At 34.1% G+C, this 12,506-nt stretch overlaps 2 protein-coding genes across 3 annotated transcripts; both read left to right on the top strand.

Annotated features, from left to right (window-relative positions):
* Positions 1-406: 406 nt before the first annotated feature.
* On the top strand, positions 407-1,974 carry LOC105640237 (limonoid 1-O-acetyltransferse). Of its 2 annotated transcripts, XM_020681803.3 has the most exons (2): positions 407-1,659; positions 1,742-1,974. In XM_020681803.3, exons 1-2 carry the CDS (start codon positions 684-686, stop codon positions 1,810-1,812), a joined length of 1,047 nt encoding a protein of 348 aa, XP_020537462.1. In that variant the 5' UTR covers positions 407-683; the 3' UTR covers positions 1,813-1,974. The 2 variants fall into 2 exon arrangements, with proteins under 2 accessions (XP_020537462.1, XP_012079891.1); XM_012224501.4 differs by having other exon boundaries at positions 415-1,974.
* Positions 1,975-8,618: 6,644 nt separating this feature from the next.
* Positions 8,619-12,156, top strand: LOC105640236 (glyceraldehyde-3-phosphate dehydrogenase, cytosolic). Its single transcript, XM_012224500.4, has 12 exons — positions 8,619-8,752; positions 8,862-8,885; positions 8,979-9,079; positions 9,226-9,341; positions 9,433-9,532; positions 10,002-10,148; positions 10,247-10,307; positions 10,403-10,500; positions 10,672-10,814; positions 10,984-11,067; positions 11,466-11,555; positions 11,807-12,156. Exons 1-12 carry the CDS (start codon positions 8,749-8,751, stop codon positions 11,850-11,852), a joined length of 1,014 nt encoding a protein of 337 aa, XP_012079890.1. The 5' UTR covers positions 8,619-8,748; the 3' UTR covers positions 11,853-12,156.
* Positions 12,157-12,506: the final 350 nt, after the last annotated feature.

The raw sequence follows: 12,506 nt of genomic DNA, 5'->3' as shown, positions 1-12,506 counted from the left end.
TACATAAAAATTAAGCTATATCAATTTGATTAGATTATTTTTTTTTAAATAATTAAAACTTATATTCGGTGGATCTACCAAAAAATAAGAGTAAACTTAGATTCGGATAAGGAATTGCCACCTCACAAGGAAGATAAAAGTGACAGATAAAAACATAGACCTCCGTGAGTGTAGGAGCTACCTATATATATATATTATCTAGAAAGGTAAAAATGTTCTAAAATACCACAAGGAAGTTTTGTCGTTTTGTTTCAATTCAAAGTCAACAATGACTTTGTCTTATAATCTTGTAGTCTTGTCTTTGGAGAGAGTCCTCATATGTATCACGAGATTGTATACTAGCGAGCAATAATTAAGCATTTCAAGAACGACTAATTATAATTAGAGTGGTGTTACACTCCATTACACGTCATGAACAATGCCTGTAGCTATGTATTATATGCCATAGTTTTTCTAATTAGTTGATGTTGATGTTCATAAAGGTTGGATGAGAGGGTATGGCCACTGTTGGCACTTGAAGGGCTCCAACCGTCCTTAAGATATATAGGGTCTGATTTGAATAAGTCGATGATTTTTCAGTCCCTAAATAGTATAGTACAGTGTGTAATTTTTCCTATATAAACTTCAGATTGGGTCTCTTGTAATGCAACAAACCCTTTCTAGATATTAAAGAAAGTATAGAAATGGAAGTGCAAATAATTTCTAAAGAAATTATCAAACCCTCTTCTTCAGCACCACAAAACCGAAAAACCTACAACCTCTCTCTTCTTGATCAGTTAGCTCCTCCAGTTTACATACCCATCATTCTTTTTTATTCGCCAGCCTTTGAAAATGGCTATAAAATATCCGATCACCTGAAGAAGTCCTTCTCGGAGACATTAACCCACTTCTATCCTCTGGCTGGAAGAATAAATGATGAATTTTCCATCGACTGTAACGACGATGGGGCCCCATATGTAGAAGCCCGTGTAAACGGAGACATGTCTACTGTACTAATTCAAGAACCTGAAATACATAAGCTAGAAAAGCTATTACCATGCAACCCGCATGACTTAAGCTCTCAAGTGATTCTTGCAGCTCAAATAAACCACTTTGATTGCGGTGGAATTGCAATTAGTGTTTGTATTTGGCATGCAATTGCCGATGCATCAGCTATGGCGTCTTTTATCACTAGCTGGGCTACTATTGCTTCTGGCTCGAATTTTGATATTAATGGCGTCATCTTCGATAGCACATCGCTTTTCCCACCACAAGACATGCGAGGCTTTTCGTTGCATAAGTTTTTAAGTAAAGAATTATTAAGCAAAATTGTGGTTAAAAGATTTTTATTTGATAGTTGTAATATTTCAGCTTTAAGAGAAGAAGTAGGAAATGGGCCGTGTTTGGATCGTCCGACTATGGTGGAGGCTGTGGCCGCTATCATTTGGGCGGCTGTGATGGCCGGAAATGAAGAAGAGCATGTCGCAGCCATTTCAGTAGGTTTGCGAAAAAGAATCATTCCATTAATCCCAGAACTATCAATTGGAAACATATTTCAAGTGGCAATCGCAAATTGTTCAAAGAATGAGAATGTTTTAGACTATAATGGATTAGCAGGAAATCTTCATGAGTCAATAGAGAGAATGAATAATGAGTACGTGAGGAAGATTCACGCAGGAGGTAGGTATTTTGAGTTTATGAAGAAAAAGAGTGAGGAGCTTGGAAAAAACCCTAACTTGATGAAGGTGTTTGGTTTTAGCAGTTGGTGCAGGTTTCCATTTTATGAGGCTGATTTTGGATGGGGAAAGCCTATTTGGGTTGGTACTGCCTTGAAGCTTTATAAGGTTGCCATTTTTATTGATACAAAAGATGGTCAGGGTATAGAAGCTTGGATTGCTTTGCCGAAGGAAGAAATGCTTAAGTTTGAAAAAAATCCTGGTATTTGTTCCTATGCTTCTTTCAAGCCAAGCACTTAATTAGCTCCATTAACTGCAATTATATTCTCATAAACATAGAGTATTCTCCTCAAACAATGGAAGGTATCATATTGCAATAATAATGCAACGTACGTTGCATTATTTGTGCTTATTGGTATGCTTCTTCCACTTGTTCTAAATCGCTTCTTTACTTTTATTTTTGATGTCCTGTCTGAAGTAACTTATCCTAAATAGTTAGCGATTTGATTTGATTTTTTTTTTTTTTGCTTTTTTTTACTTATATGAAGGATTTGAATAAACTACGTAAGCAGGGTTGTCAACTTATTATTATTATTATTGAAAGAAGGTTGTCTCCTTTAATTATTTAAAAGTAATTAAATCAATTTTAAAAGGTAATAAATGGAAATTTTATGAAGAACGACGTCCTGATATTTTCCATTAGTTTCAGTTAATCAAATTAAAATTTTACTTTTCTTTAACGGTCGAGAATTCAAATTTAAAAATTTTCACTATTTATATTAGTAAAAAAATCAATCAGAATTATAGAATTTAAATAAAAGGAAATTGATTTGAGAGCACATGAATGAGGCATTACCAAGTTTGGACGGCCTTATCCGGAAACCGAAAAGATGGATATATCTCAATCACATGGCAATGTCGCAAAAATTAACGGTGGTAGAATTGTTTGGTTCCAGTTATTGATTTCCAACATTTTATGTAGGCCATTGGGATGATCAAATGATATATTTTATATTTTGGTCCGAAAGTCCCCCTCCAATTAACTTAATATAGACGCCAAAACGTACCTCACAGCATGTGCCCTCCTGCTTTTGTTCCTTAGCAGTTCATTTTATAATAAGAGCATTCACGTGATAGATAAGATTATAAACGCGCATTAATAAGATTATGTACAAAAATAATTATATGTCTATATCATAAAAATAAAATTTGTTTTAAAAATTACTAATAATATATTGCAATTTTAATGCATAAAATTAAAAATCTTTACTAAATCCTAATAATAATAATGATAATAAGAAATTTCATACATGCGATGCACATTATTTATATATTTTTTTAAATATCAAAATTATATTTAAATTAATCCCAAAAATGACATTTTTAATTTTATGCAAAGATTAGATAATTTAATATAATTAGATCTTATCAAAAACTAATAAGTGTATTTATCAACTTTTTGTGCCCAATAAAGTTGGTACATGCAATTACTATAATTCAGTTGTTTTGATGTGGAGAAAAATATAATAAATATCATGGTTAAACGTTATATTTATTATTGATATTTAACATGACTTAGTTGTGAAATTATTAAAAATTAATTTGGAACTTTCTGTTTGAGAAGTAGTTTTAATTTATTAAATATTAAAAAATAATTACTTCCCCTAATCTTAATTAGTGGTTGATTAATCACAGAATGATTTATAAGGGATTCAAAGCAGACTTTGATAGATCAAACGGCTGTTTATGTATGTTATCGTTAGAAGCTCAAATAGAGACTTATTTTAAGATAAATAAATGCAATTTAAGAGAAATAAATGAAAGGACATTAATTTAAATATTTAATATAATATCTCATTTTAAAGGATAAAAGAAAAGAAAATAACATTAGACTATAGTGAGAAGCAATAAATTAAATACGAAATTAATGATATTAAATATTCTATTAATTGTTACTACGAAACAATATTAAATAAAAATGATGAGATAAAAAAAGAAATTCATTATCATTAGGGAAAAGATATAGCTAAGTATAGAGAAATGAAAATAGCAAACACATGCTAATTATAAATTAATTAAGCTAGTTAATTACCAGTTAATCAACTAGTAACTTCAAACAGAGAAAAAGGAACGAAATTATAAGGATGAAACTCGCTAGCTATACCAATTAACATATATATGGGTAAATAAAGAAATATCAGTAAGAGGGAGTAGTGCAGGCAATGCAAGCAAGCAAGAAAATAGCAGAAGAAGCACCATCGTCTTCAAGATTGGAGCTACTTCTCTTGAACTTGCATGTTTTTCCTTTATTGCACTGTATCTGCTTCTGCTGATACTGGTTATGATAGGTTTGATGCTCTTTGCAGCCCTTTTGCTGCTCTTTCTGTGCTTGTTGCTGTCTCTTCTTCATAGCTGCTTCTTTCTTCTCTGATCAGTACTGAACCTTTGTTTTTTTTCCCTAAACTTGTGCATGCCAAACAACCATACATGCTCCTCGTTATATAGTCCTCTCCTACTTGCTTTTACCAAAATACCCTTCATTTCTTCCATGTTCTATAGTATAATATAGCATGTGATCAACTCAAAGTCCTTCCCCAAGTCTTCTTCCTATAAAAATATCATCAATTATTTTTAGTACCGTATTTTGGATTTGTACGTATATGCATACATATATGACATGGTAGAGGTGTGGCCATTTAATTTATCTATAAATAATATACATAAAATTAAAAAAGCTATAAATGATTAGATTCACAGGGAAAGACTTGATTTATTTAAATGAAAAATTAAATCAGAAATGCAAAACAGAGAATATGCTATTAATTAAAAATTGTCAAGAACACTAAAAACACGTATCGTTATATTACAAAATGATACGTTGGTTATTATTATTGTTGTATTGTAATTAATTAACGAGGAGAGTACAATTAATCCAGCTGGAATTGCCACGTATGATTGGGTTGTCTTTGACTTAATTTCATCGTTGGATTATAAAAATAATTAATTAGTTTTATTAGCTGGTTTGGACAACAGATAAAATACTAAAAAATTAGGGTATTAGTACCGAATTAGCATGTAGATTTAAGCAACTGTTAATCATATTCACAGATCATATATATAAAAAGACAATGATTTTATGATTGGACTTTAATTTCTATAGTTTGCAAAATAAATAATTAATGGGGTCAGATTGAAGAATTTTGCAGTATTAAGTTTTGAACGGTTGAACCCACTTGAGGCAGTTGATGCAGTTTGTCGTTTCTTCATGTGCAAACCCATGTGATCATGTGTTTATGTTCTTCGTCGTTTTCTAGTATGACCCGTCTACATTGGGCCCCTCAGGTTTTCTACAGTACTATTTTCCATGTCATTCTCAATTTTTAAATTTCTCTTTTTGTATTTTTGAAAAGGAATTTAAATTTCTCTTCAAATATATATCTGGAGATTGGCAACTTTTTTTTTTCTTTTGCTCGTTATTTGGAATAAAGGAATTCCACATTAAATTTAAATTTTCGTGTTTGATATGAAAAAAATAAAACTAAATCAAAATTTATAAAAAAAATGAAATTTCCAAATAAATTTTATAAATTTAAGATTCAATTAATTATTTATCGTTTATAATTATATATTATTTGTTTTTTTATATCAAAATAGGATAAATTCTAAATATATCATTGAAGTGGCAATTAGTGAATTTATAAATAAAAAATAAATAAATGAGATAATATGTGATAGAAAGAGACATGGAACCAATGGAGGGAGAGGAGGTCGATGAGCCCATAATTCTTAACAGGAAGGGGCCATTGCTTTAGAAAATGGGGTGTTGGCCAATCCAAGAACAAGTCATTCCTGTTGGTTTTGACCCCTCACAAGGGCCTCCTTAATTATTTTTTCTCCAATTTATGTACAAGATTCTATGTATGTACACACATTCCCTTGCCCTTGGGGCCTTATCTAATCCTTTTGGGGCGCAAAGCACGCTACTGAATGCCTGTGCTTGCACATGTTACCATTTCTTTCTTACTAAAAAGTAGGTGTCCATTTATGCTTTGCTTGGATTAGTTCATGTCATGGACATTGAATTTATTTTTTTGCCTTTACGAGCTCAATAATGACATCTTCATCTATATAATTGTGAAATTTACTTATTGTAAATAATGAGATAAAATTTCAAATTCAAATACAACATTGAGATTATAGGTTTGTCATGTTGAACTTCTCCCTGCCATGTGGCCTTTAGTGGTGCTTTAGAATAAAATCTTATTTACCCTTAAATTTATAATTCAGGAAACAAACGAGTTTAAAATCGATATTTTGATTCAATTTGCCTTCTTAATTTTTAATTTACGCAGTGTCACAAGCTAATACATTTGGGGTAACTTATCATTGAATTACAAGTTCAAGAGGTAAATTGAGTTAAAAAGTCAATTTTGAGCTAAATTTTTCTCGAATTAAATGTAAATTAAACTATAATTATTATGCCAAATAACTAAAAAAAGGAGCTGAACTTGTTTATTATGTCAAATAACTAAAAAAAAAAAAGTGGCCCATGAAGCCCACGTTCTCCCTGATTCAAATTTCTACTGGTAAGCCTGATGTGGCCTTTTCATTTTCATTGTCATGGGCCGTATGGACTTGCCTTGGACTGCCTATAACAAAGAATCAATGAGATATTCCTCACCAACTCGTGGCACACCCTTATTGGTTAATTCTTAGATTTAAGACATTTAGCTCTATCAAAGAACTCATCCAGCGAAAGACAGGTTTTGCAGCCAAAGAGCTGAAATTTTTAAATTTTAAGTACTAAAATCAAACGCTATCTTCGCATATATACACGTAAATCTTATACCATAATCTGCATTTATATATAAATCCACTAAATAATTTCTTAATGCAAACAAACTGATTTTTTTATCCAATGTAAATTTCATCTGGCAGTAGTTGTTAGTCACTGTTGAAAGTCAAACCATAATTCAACTCAACCCACCGCCTATTCCTGGCCAGAAATTGAAAGTCAAAGGGAAACGTGAGAGATCTGAATCAAAATCTTGTGGTCATTCTTGTATCTTGTCTGGCCAACCATCCATTTTATTTGAACCTCTTGTTTCTCTCAAGAGTCAAGACTATTATGGCCATTTGGTGAGATCCACCTAACCTAAACTCACAAAATTTCCTTTCTTTCTGTGAGTTGTGAGTCCTCTGATAAAAATCAAACTACCACAACACAGAACTCGTTCGTAGCCATTAAAGATTGCTTGTTGTTGGTAGCATCAGCGTAGATTTGTCTGGTATTTTCTTTTTGTCCTTGTCCTAAATTTTTATTATAAATGTCCGCTCTCAAATCTCAACATATATAATATATGATGAAAATGAGTGGAAGGTAGGTACACACACCATATTTATCTGGTTTTTTTTTTTTTTTTTCTCCCACGAAGAAAAACAAAATGTTAAAGGTTGGGTGTAAACATTTGCTGACCTCAAGTGTAAACTGTGAAGACATGTAGTAGTTGGGTGGGGAGAAGGTCAGAATAGTGCCTGAATTTCAACCACTAACTCCGTTGAATATGCTATCAACCTTTTTTTTTTGACATTGATGCTATCAACCTAATGGCCCAACACCAGTCTAACAGTGAATGTATGCACGTAATAACTTAGAATTTAACCAATGAGCGATTGGACCAGCGGCTCACCGCTGTTTATTAGGTAAAGTTAAGGGTCAAGTCTTTACAGATGAAACAAATATGCATTACATTTTGAAACGTGTATGGTTTAATTTACATCGGTCAGTTAAAAAATGTGGTTTAAAAAAAAAGTTCTATTAAAAGAGAAAACAAATGGAACAGTAATAAATTGGGAATGTTTTGAGAGAATATTTATATATTTGCTCATGTTTATTGTTTAAATAGATCGATTTTGTTGAAAAATGTAGATTATTATAATTGGTAGGAACAGATTACTAATGCACACCAAATAAATTAAAATGACCAATTAGATTAGAGTGACCGAACCAAGCAACTAATTAAAAGCTGAACGTTATCTAATTACGTTCAAGTAAAGTAAGGTTTAGTCAACGAAATCATTAAAAAATCATTAATTATCAAAATTATTGCTTGGCAATTAAAGCTAGGATTTTTACCACAAATGTACATGGTCGGTTGCAATTTGAGTTGTATTATAAATAACTATATGAAAACATAGATATATTATCCGATTTTCAGACAAAGAGTTATACACTCGTGGATCGAACATCTTTTAGTTTACTTTTATCAATAATAAATTTAATTTTTTAATTGTAGTGAATTGATGTACCGGTGAAACTTTATTTTTTAATATTCAAAACATAATCCGAAAAATCTTTTATTAGAAAAAGTGCCTATGAAAATTACAGACGATGAAATTTATAATTTACTACGGAGACAAAACACAAAAAAATTAAAATCACCGTAAATGTATATTTCCATTACAGACACTATATTCCAGGCCCAACATTTCCGAATATGAGCCTTATCAGGCTCAGCTGTCCGTGGTACATTCTAGATTGTACTGTTATTACTTTATGCATGCACAGCGTCTGTCAAACGGACCACTTGTCAACCGGCCAACCCAATCCTCATGACCTTCAAAAGTGACGTGGCCCTAAATAACACACCACAAAACCCCTGACGTGGCGACCACTTGCCACCCTTAACTTTTTCTCCGTGGACGTGAACCAAAAGAACTTCCTAGAGAATAACACTTGACTTTTCGCCATCGAGAACGGTCGCTCGGTCTTTATCTCAACGCAATCGTGATACTTTTTATCTTCCTAATATCAACGGCTGAGAAATATAGCCCACCTCCTCTCCTACCCAATCATCAAATCTAACGGTTTTTAGTAGCACCACTCGTGATGTACTACGGGCCTGTTTGCAATAGACACGTTACGGAATCAAGCAACTATTCCACCGGCTGTTCCGGTGTCCCGTTGCTTACCTTTATGTTAAAACCTCATTTTTCTTGCTTCAACAACTAATCTCTACTCTCACTCCTAGTGCTATTACTATTCCTCTCTGCTATTCACTAGATCAGCTAGAATTCTTATCTCTCTGTAGTCATGGGTAATGATTCCGTGGTTTTGAGATTGTATATTCTCATTTAGAGTTTCGTTTTTGTTGTGATCTGATCTGATCCATGTTTTTTTTTTTTTTTTTTTTTTTTGATGTACAGGAAAAGTTAAGATCGGAATCAACGGTAATAGATCTCACTCTTCTATTTTTTGTGAAGATATTTCGACTTGATCTTAGTGATTAAGGTCTGATTTGTGTTGTTGTAAATGGAAATTAGGTTTTGGAAGGATTGGAAGGTTAGTAGCTAGAGTGGCCTTGCAGAGAGACGATGTTGAACTCGTTGCTGTTAACGATCCTTTCATTACCGTTGACTACATGGTAATAGTTTAAGCTTTCGAACTCTGTAGTTGAGGTTTCTTCATGCATGGATCTCTCTTTTTAATATTTCAGTTGTTTTTTCCCCCCTCAATTTTTGTGTTTGTATTTTTTGGATCTATGTATTAAGTTGATGTTTGTTTTCGTAGACATACATGTTCAAGTATGATACAGTTCACGGTCAATGGAAGCATCATGAGTTGAAGGTTAAGGATGAGAAGACCCTTCTCTTTGGCGAGAAGCCTGTCACTGTCTTTGGTGTCAGGTATGCATTTTGTTCATTTTTCTCGCTCCGATTTGGTGATTTATTAGTAATTTTTATCTTGCTGAAGTTAATTTGTTGTTTGCAATTTAAGGAACCCGGAGGAAATCCCATGGGCTTCGACTGGAGCTGAGTATATTGTGGAATCAACTGGAGTGTTCACTGACAAGGATAAGGCTGCTGCTCATTTGAAGGTTTCTACCACCCGGATCCCACTCTTTTTACCATTATCATTTGCTACTGGTTCCTTTTTGCGAGTTTTATTCAATTTCGTCTTGTATTTTGTTGTCATTGCATCATCTTGGTGGGCTCTTTGTTTTGAAGTATCTCAGTATGCTGCTAATGTAATTTAGTATTATTTGAAGCGGAAAAAAAAAACGCCTGTTGAGAACTTACATTACAGAAACTGTATTGGCCTCAAATTGCTTTCTTGGGATGTTTGATGCAGCCTTCCCCTTGCTTTTTGCGGAGAGATTGTTCCATATCTCAAACCCTTGACCTTTCAGGGTCACTAGTGGTGATGTACTTCACCATGCACCAAAGCCACCCTCAATGATATATAATTATATAATTAAGAGTGCATGTCCGAGAGTGATATATTTTGTACTACTTCTGTCCATATCGTTTGTTTTCCTAATTTGATTGTGCTGGCTTTATTGACAGGGTGGTGCTAAGAAAGTCATCATCTCAGCCCCAAGCAAGGATGCTCCCATGTTTGTTGTTGGTGTCAATGAGCACGACTACAAGCCAGATATTCACATTGTATCAAATGCCAGCTGCACCACTAACTGCCTTGCTCCTCTTGCAAAGGTGCTATTGTTATTTCCTGTTCATCTGCTCTATTGCTTTAGCTAAAGTCTGAAAGTGATCAGTATTATTTTGTACTTATCCTTTGTCCAATTTTGCAGGTTATCAATGATCGCTTCGGCATTGTTGAGGGTCTTATGACAACTGTCCACTCCATTACTGGTATGCTTCATGTGTTTTTATTTTGTGCTGGTGTGGTTATAACTTATAAGAGCATACACCTTGTCCTTATTGTGTTTATTCTACCCTTAATTCAGCTACCCAAAAGACTGTTGATGGGCCATCAAGCAAGGATTGGAGAGGTGGAAGAGCTGCTTCCTTCAACATCATTCCTAGCAGCACAGGAGCTGCTAAGGTATGGACTTTCTGGTCGACAACCAATGATTGTTATGTATATTAGTTGGATTCTGCATTTGTGATGTGCTAGTGGTGGGGGCTGGTTGTAACAATTCTAAATTTCTGTCCTGAATTATTATGGTATTTGACTCCTCTCTCTTGGTGGATTTGAATTCTTGTTTTTTCTTAGGCTGTTGGGAAGGTGCTACCTGCTCTGAACGGCAAGCTTACTGGAATGGCTTTCCGTGTTCCAACTGTTGATGTCTCTGTGGTTGATCTCACTGTTAGGCTAGAGAAGGCTGCTACATATGAACAAATTAAAGCTGCTATCAAGTGAGTGAAATCAGTCTTAAAAGTTGCAAAACGATTATGTGATGTTTTTATTGCGACAGACAGGTCTCTCTTGGCTGGTCAAATTTAAAATGCTTAAGATTTTCAATTTATGGTCTATTTTATCTCCTTTCTTTTCCTTAAGTCTTATTGTGTACTAATTTGAATACAGAGAGGAGTCTGAGGGAAAGCTGAAGGGAATATTGGGCTATGTCGAGGAAGATCTGGTTTCCTCTGACTTCATTGGTGACAACAGGTAAGGATGGCCAATGTAAATGTTATTGGTTTTTGTTGCAGGAGGCATGACCTGCCTTTTGTTTGGTTGCTTGGAGGTAGTTTAAATTGACCCAAATAGGTTCTTAATAAGGACTGCAATGTAAATTGATTATATCTTTAAAATGGATTCTGGCCTTTTTATTGCTTGAGCTTATTAGCGGATAAATGGGCATGCATGTCTTGCACATTTATGTTTTACTTTTTATAGTTGTCTTTATAAACATATTCTACCCTCCTTGCTAACTCTTGTGGGAATGTCCTGTAAGTTCTTAGCTATAAAATCATCTTTCTTGCTATTGACGTGTGCTGTTTTGTTTGTTGGGATGTGCTTCTCAGGATTTCTACAAAAAGATAATATGTGTAATTTGTTAAATGCAGGTCAAGTATTTTTGATGCCAAAGCTGGAATTGCTTTGAATGATAAGTTTGTGAAGCTTGTTTCTTGGTACGACAATGAGGTTGGTTACAGGTAATTTTCATTCAAACCTTCATCTACTTGTGTATGCATTTAATGAATCAAATGTGCCTATTTTGGTCATGGAGGTTGAGGGGAACCTTGTCGGTTAATTTCAATTTTAATTTTTGAGCAATAGGTGTTTACAATTTACCAGTCCTGCTGGTGGTGAGGGTATATGATGCTGATGACTTTTGCTTTACAGTTTGCTAAATTGGTGTTTCCTAACAAGATGATGCTAATTTTTGTGTTGTGCAATTTTGCAGCACCCGGGTGGTTGACTTGATCTGCCATATGGCATCTCATCATTAAGGCTGCAGCAATATGTTATGAGGCTTCCTCCAACATGTCTTGGTGGTGTTTATGTTAGTACTGAGGCCAAATGAGAATAAATTCGTTCGAAGGCGGGATTGACCGATCAATTTCATGCATGCTTGTATTTGGTTTCTTAGATCTGGTATTTACTGTGTGTTGGTATTGAGAGGGAGTTTAAATTCCTCCTACTGGATTTGAATATTTTGTCTTGCTAGTGTGTTGAGATATTTTGAAACAAAACTATCGGCTCTTGTGCATATTCTGCACATTTATGTACCATTTTATGACCCCATGCTTCACACTTTGCTCGTCTCACTTGCATGTGCGTGCTATGCACTTTGCTCGTCTCATTTATGTACCATTTTATGACCCCATGCTTCACACTTTGCTCGTCTCACTTGCATGTGCGTGCTATGCACATCATCTCTCTCTCTCTCTCTCCCGCTTGCTTGTGCGTACAATTGTGGTTTGGTGGAATAGAGAATGAATACTGCTTCGGAAAGAATCAGAAGCAAACGACTACCAAAAAGTAAAGCAGGTGGAAACACTTTTTTTCATCGTCAGATGTTGAGATGTCCCAAGCGTTCATAATATTTTTCGTGGAGGGGTTAGGGTATAACAATTTGAGCAGTCAATTTGTTACAAGTAACT

This window comes from Jatropha curcas, chromosome 10 (assembly GCF_041381405.1).
Source record: "Jatropha curcas cultivar XTBG-Jc1 chromosome 10, XTBG_Jcur_1.0, whole genome shotgun sequence".
NCBI classification, from domain to species: Eukaryota; Viridiplantae; Streptophyta; class Magnoliopsida; order Malpighiales; family Euphorbiaceae; genus Jatropha; species Jatropha curcas.
This window is presented reverse-complemented; position numbering and strand designations above follow the sequence as displayed.

Bases quoted from the DNA above. Each gene is read 5' to 3' on its own strand.
- LOC105640237 (XM_012224501.4), top strand. From the start codon at position 684: ATGGAAGTGCAAATAATTTCTAAAGAAATTATCAAACCCTCTTCTTCA.
- LOC105640236 (XM_012224500.4), top strand. The intron at 10,815-10,983 runs GTGAGTGAAATC...ATTTGAATACAG, and splicing joins CAAATTAAAGCTGCTATCAA to AGAGGAGTCTGAGGGAAAGC. The intron at 11,068-11,465 runs GTAAGGATGGCC...TGTTAAATGCAG, and splicing joins GACTTCATTGGTGACAACAG to GTCAAGTATTTTTGATGCCA.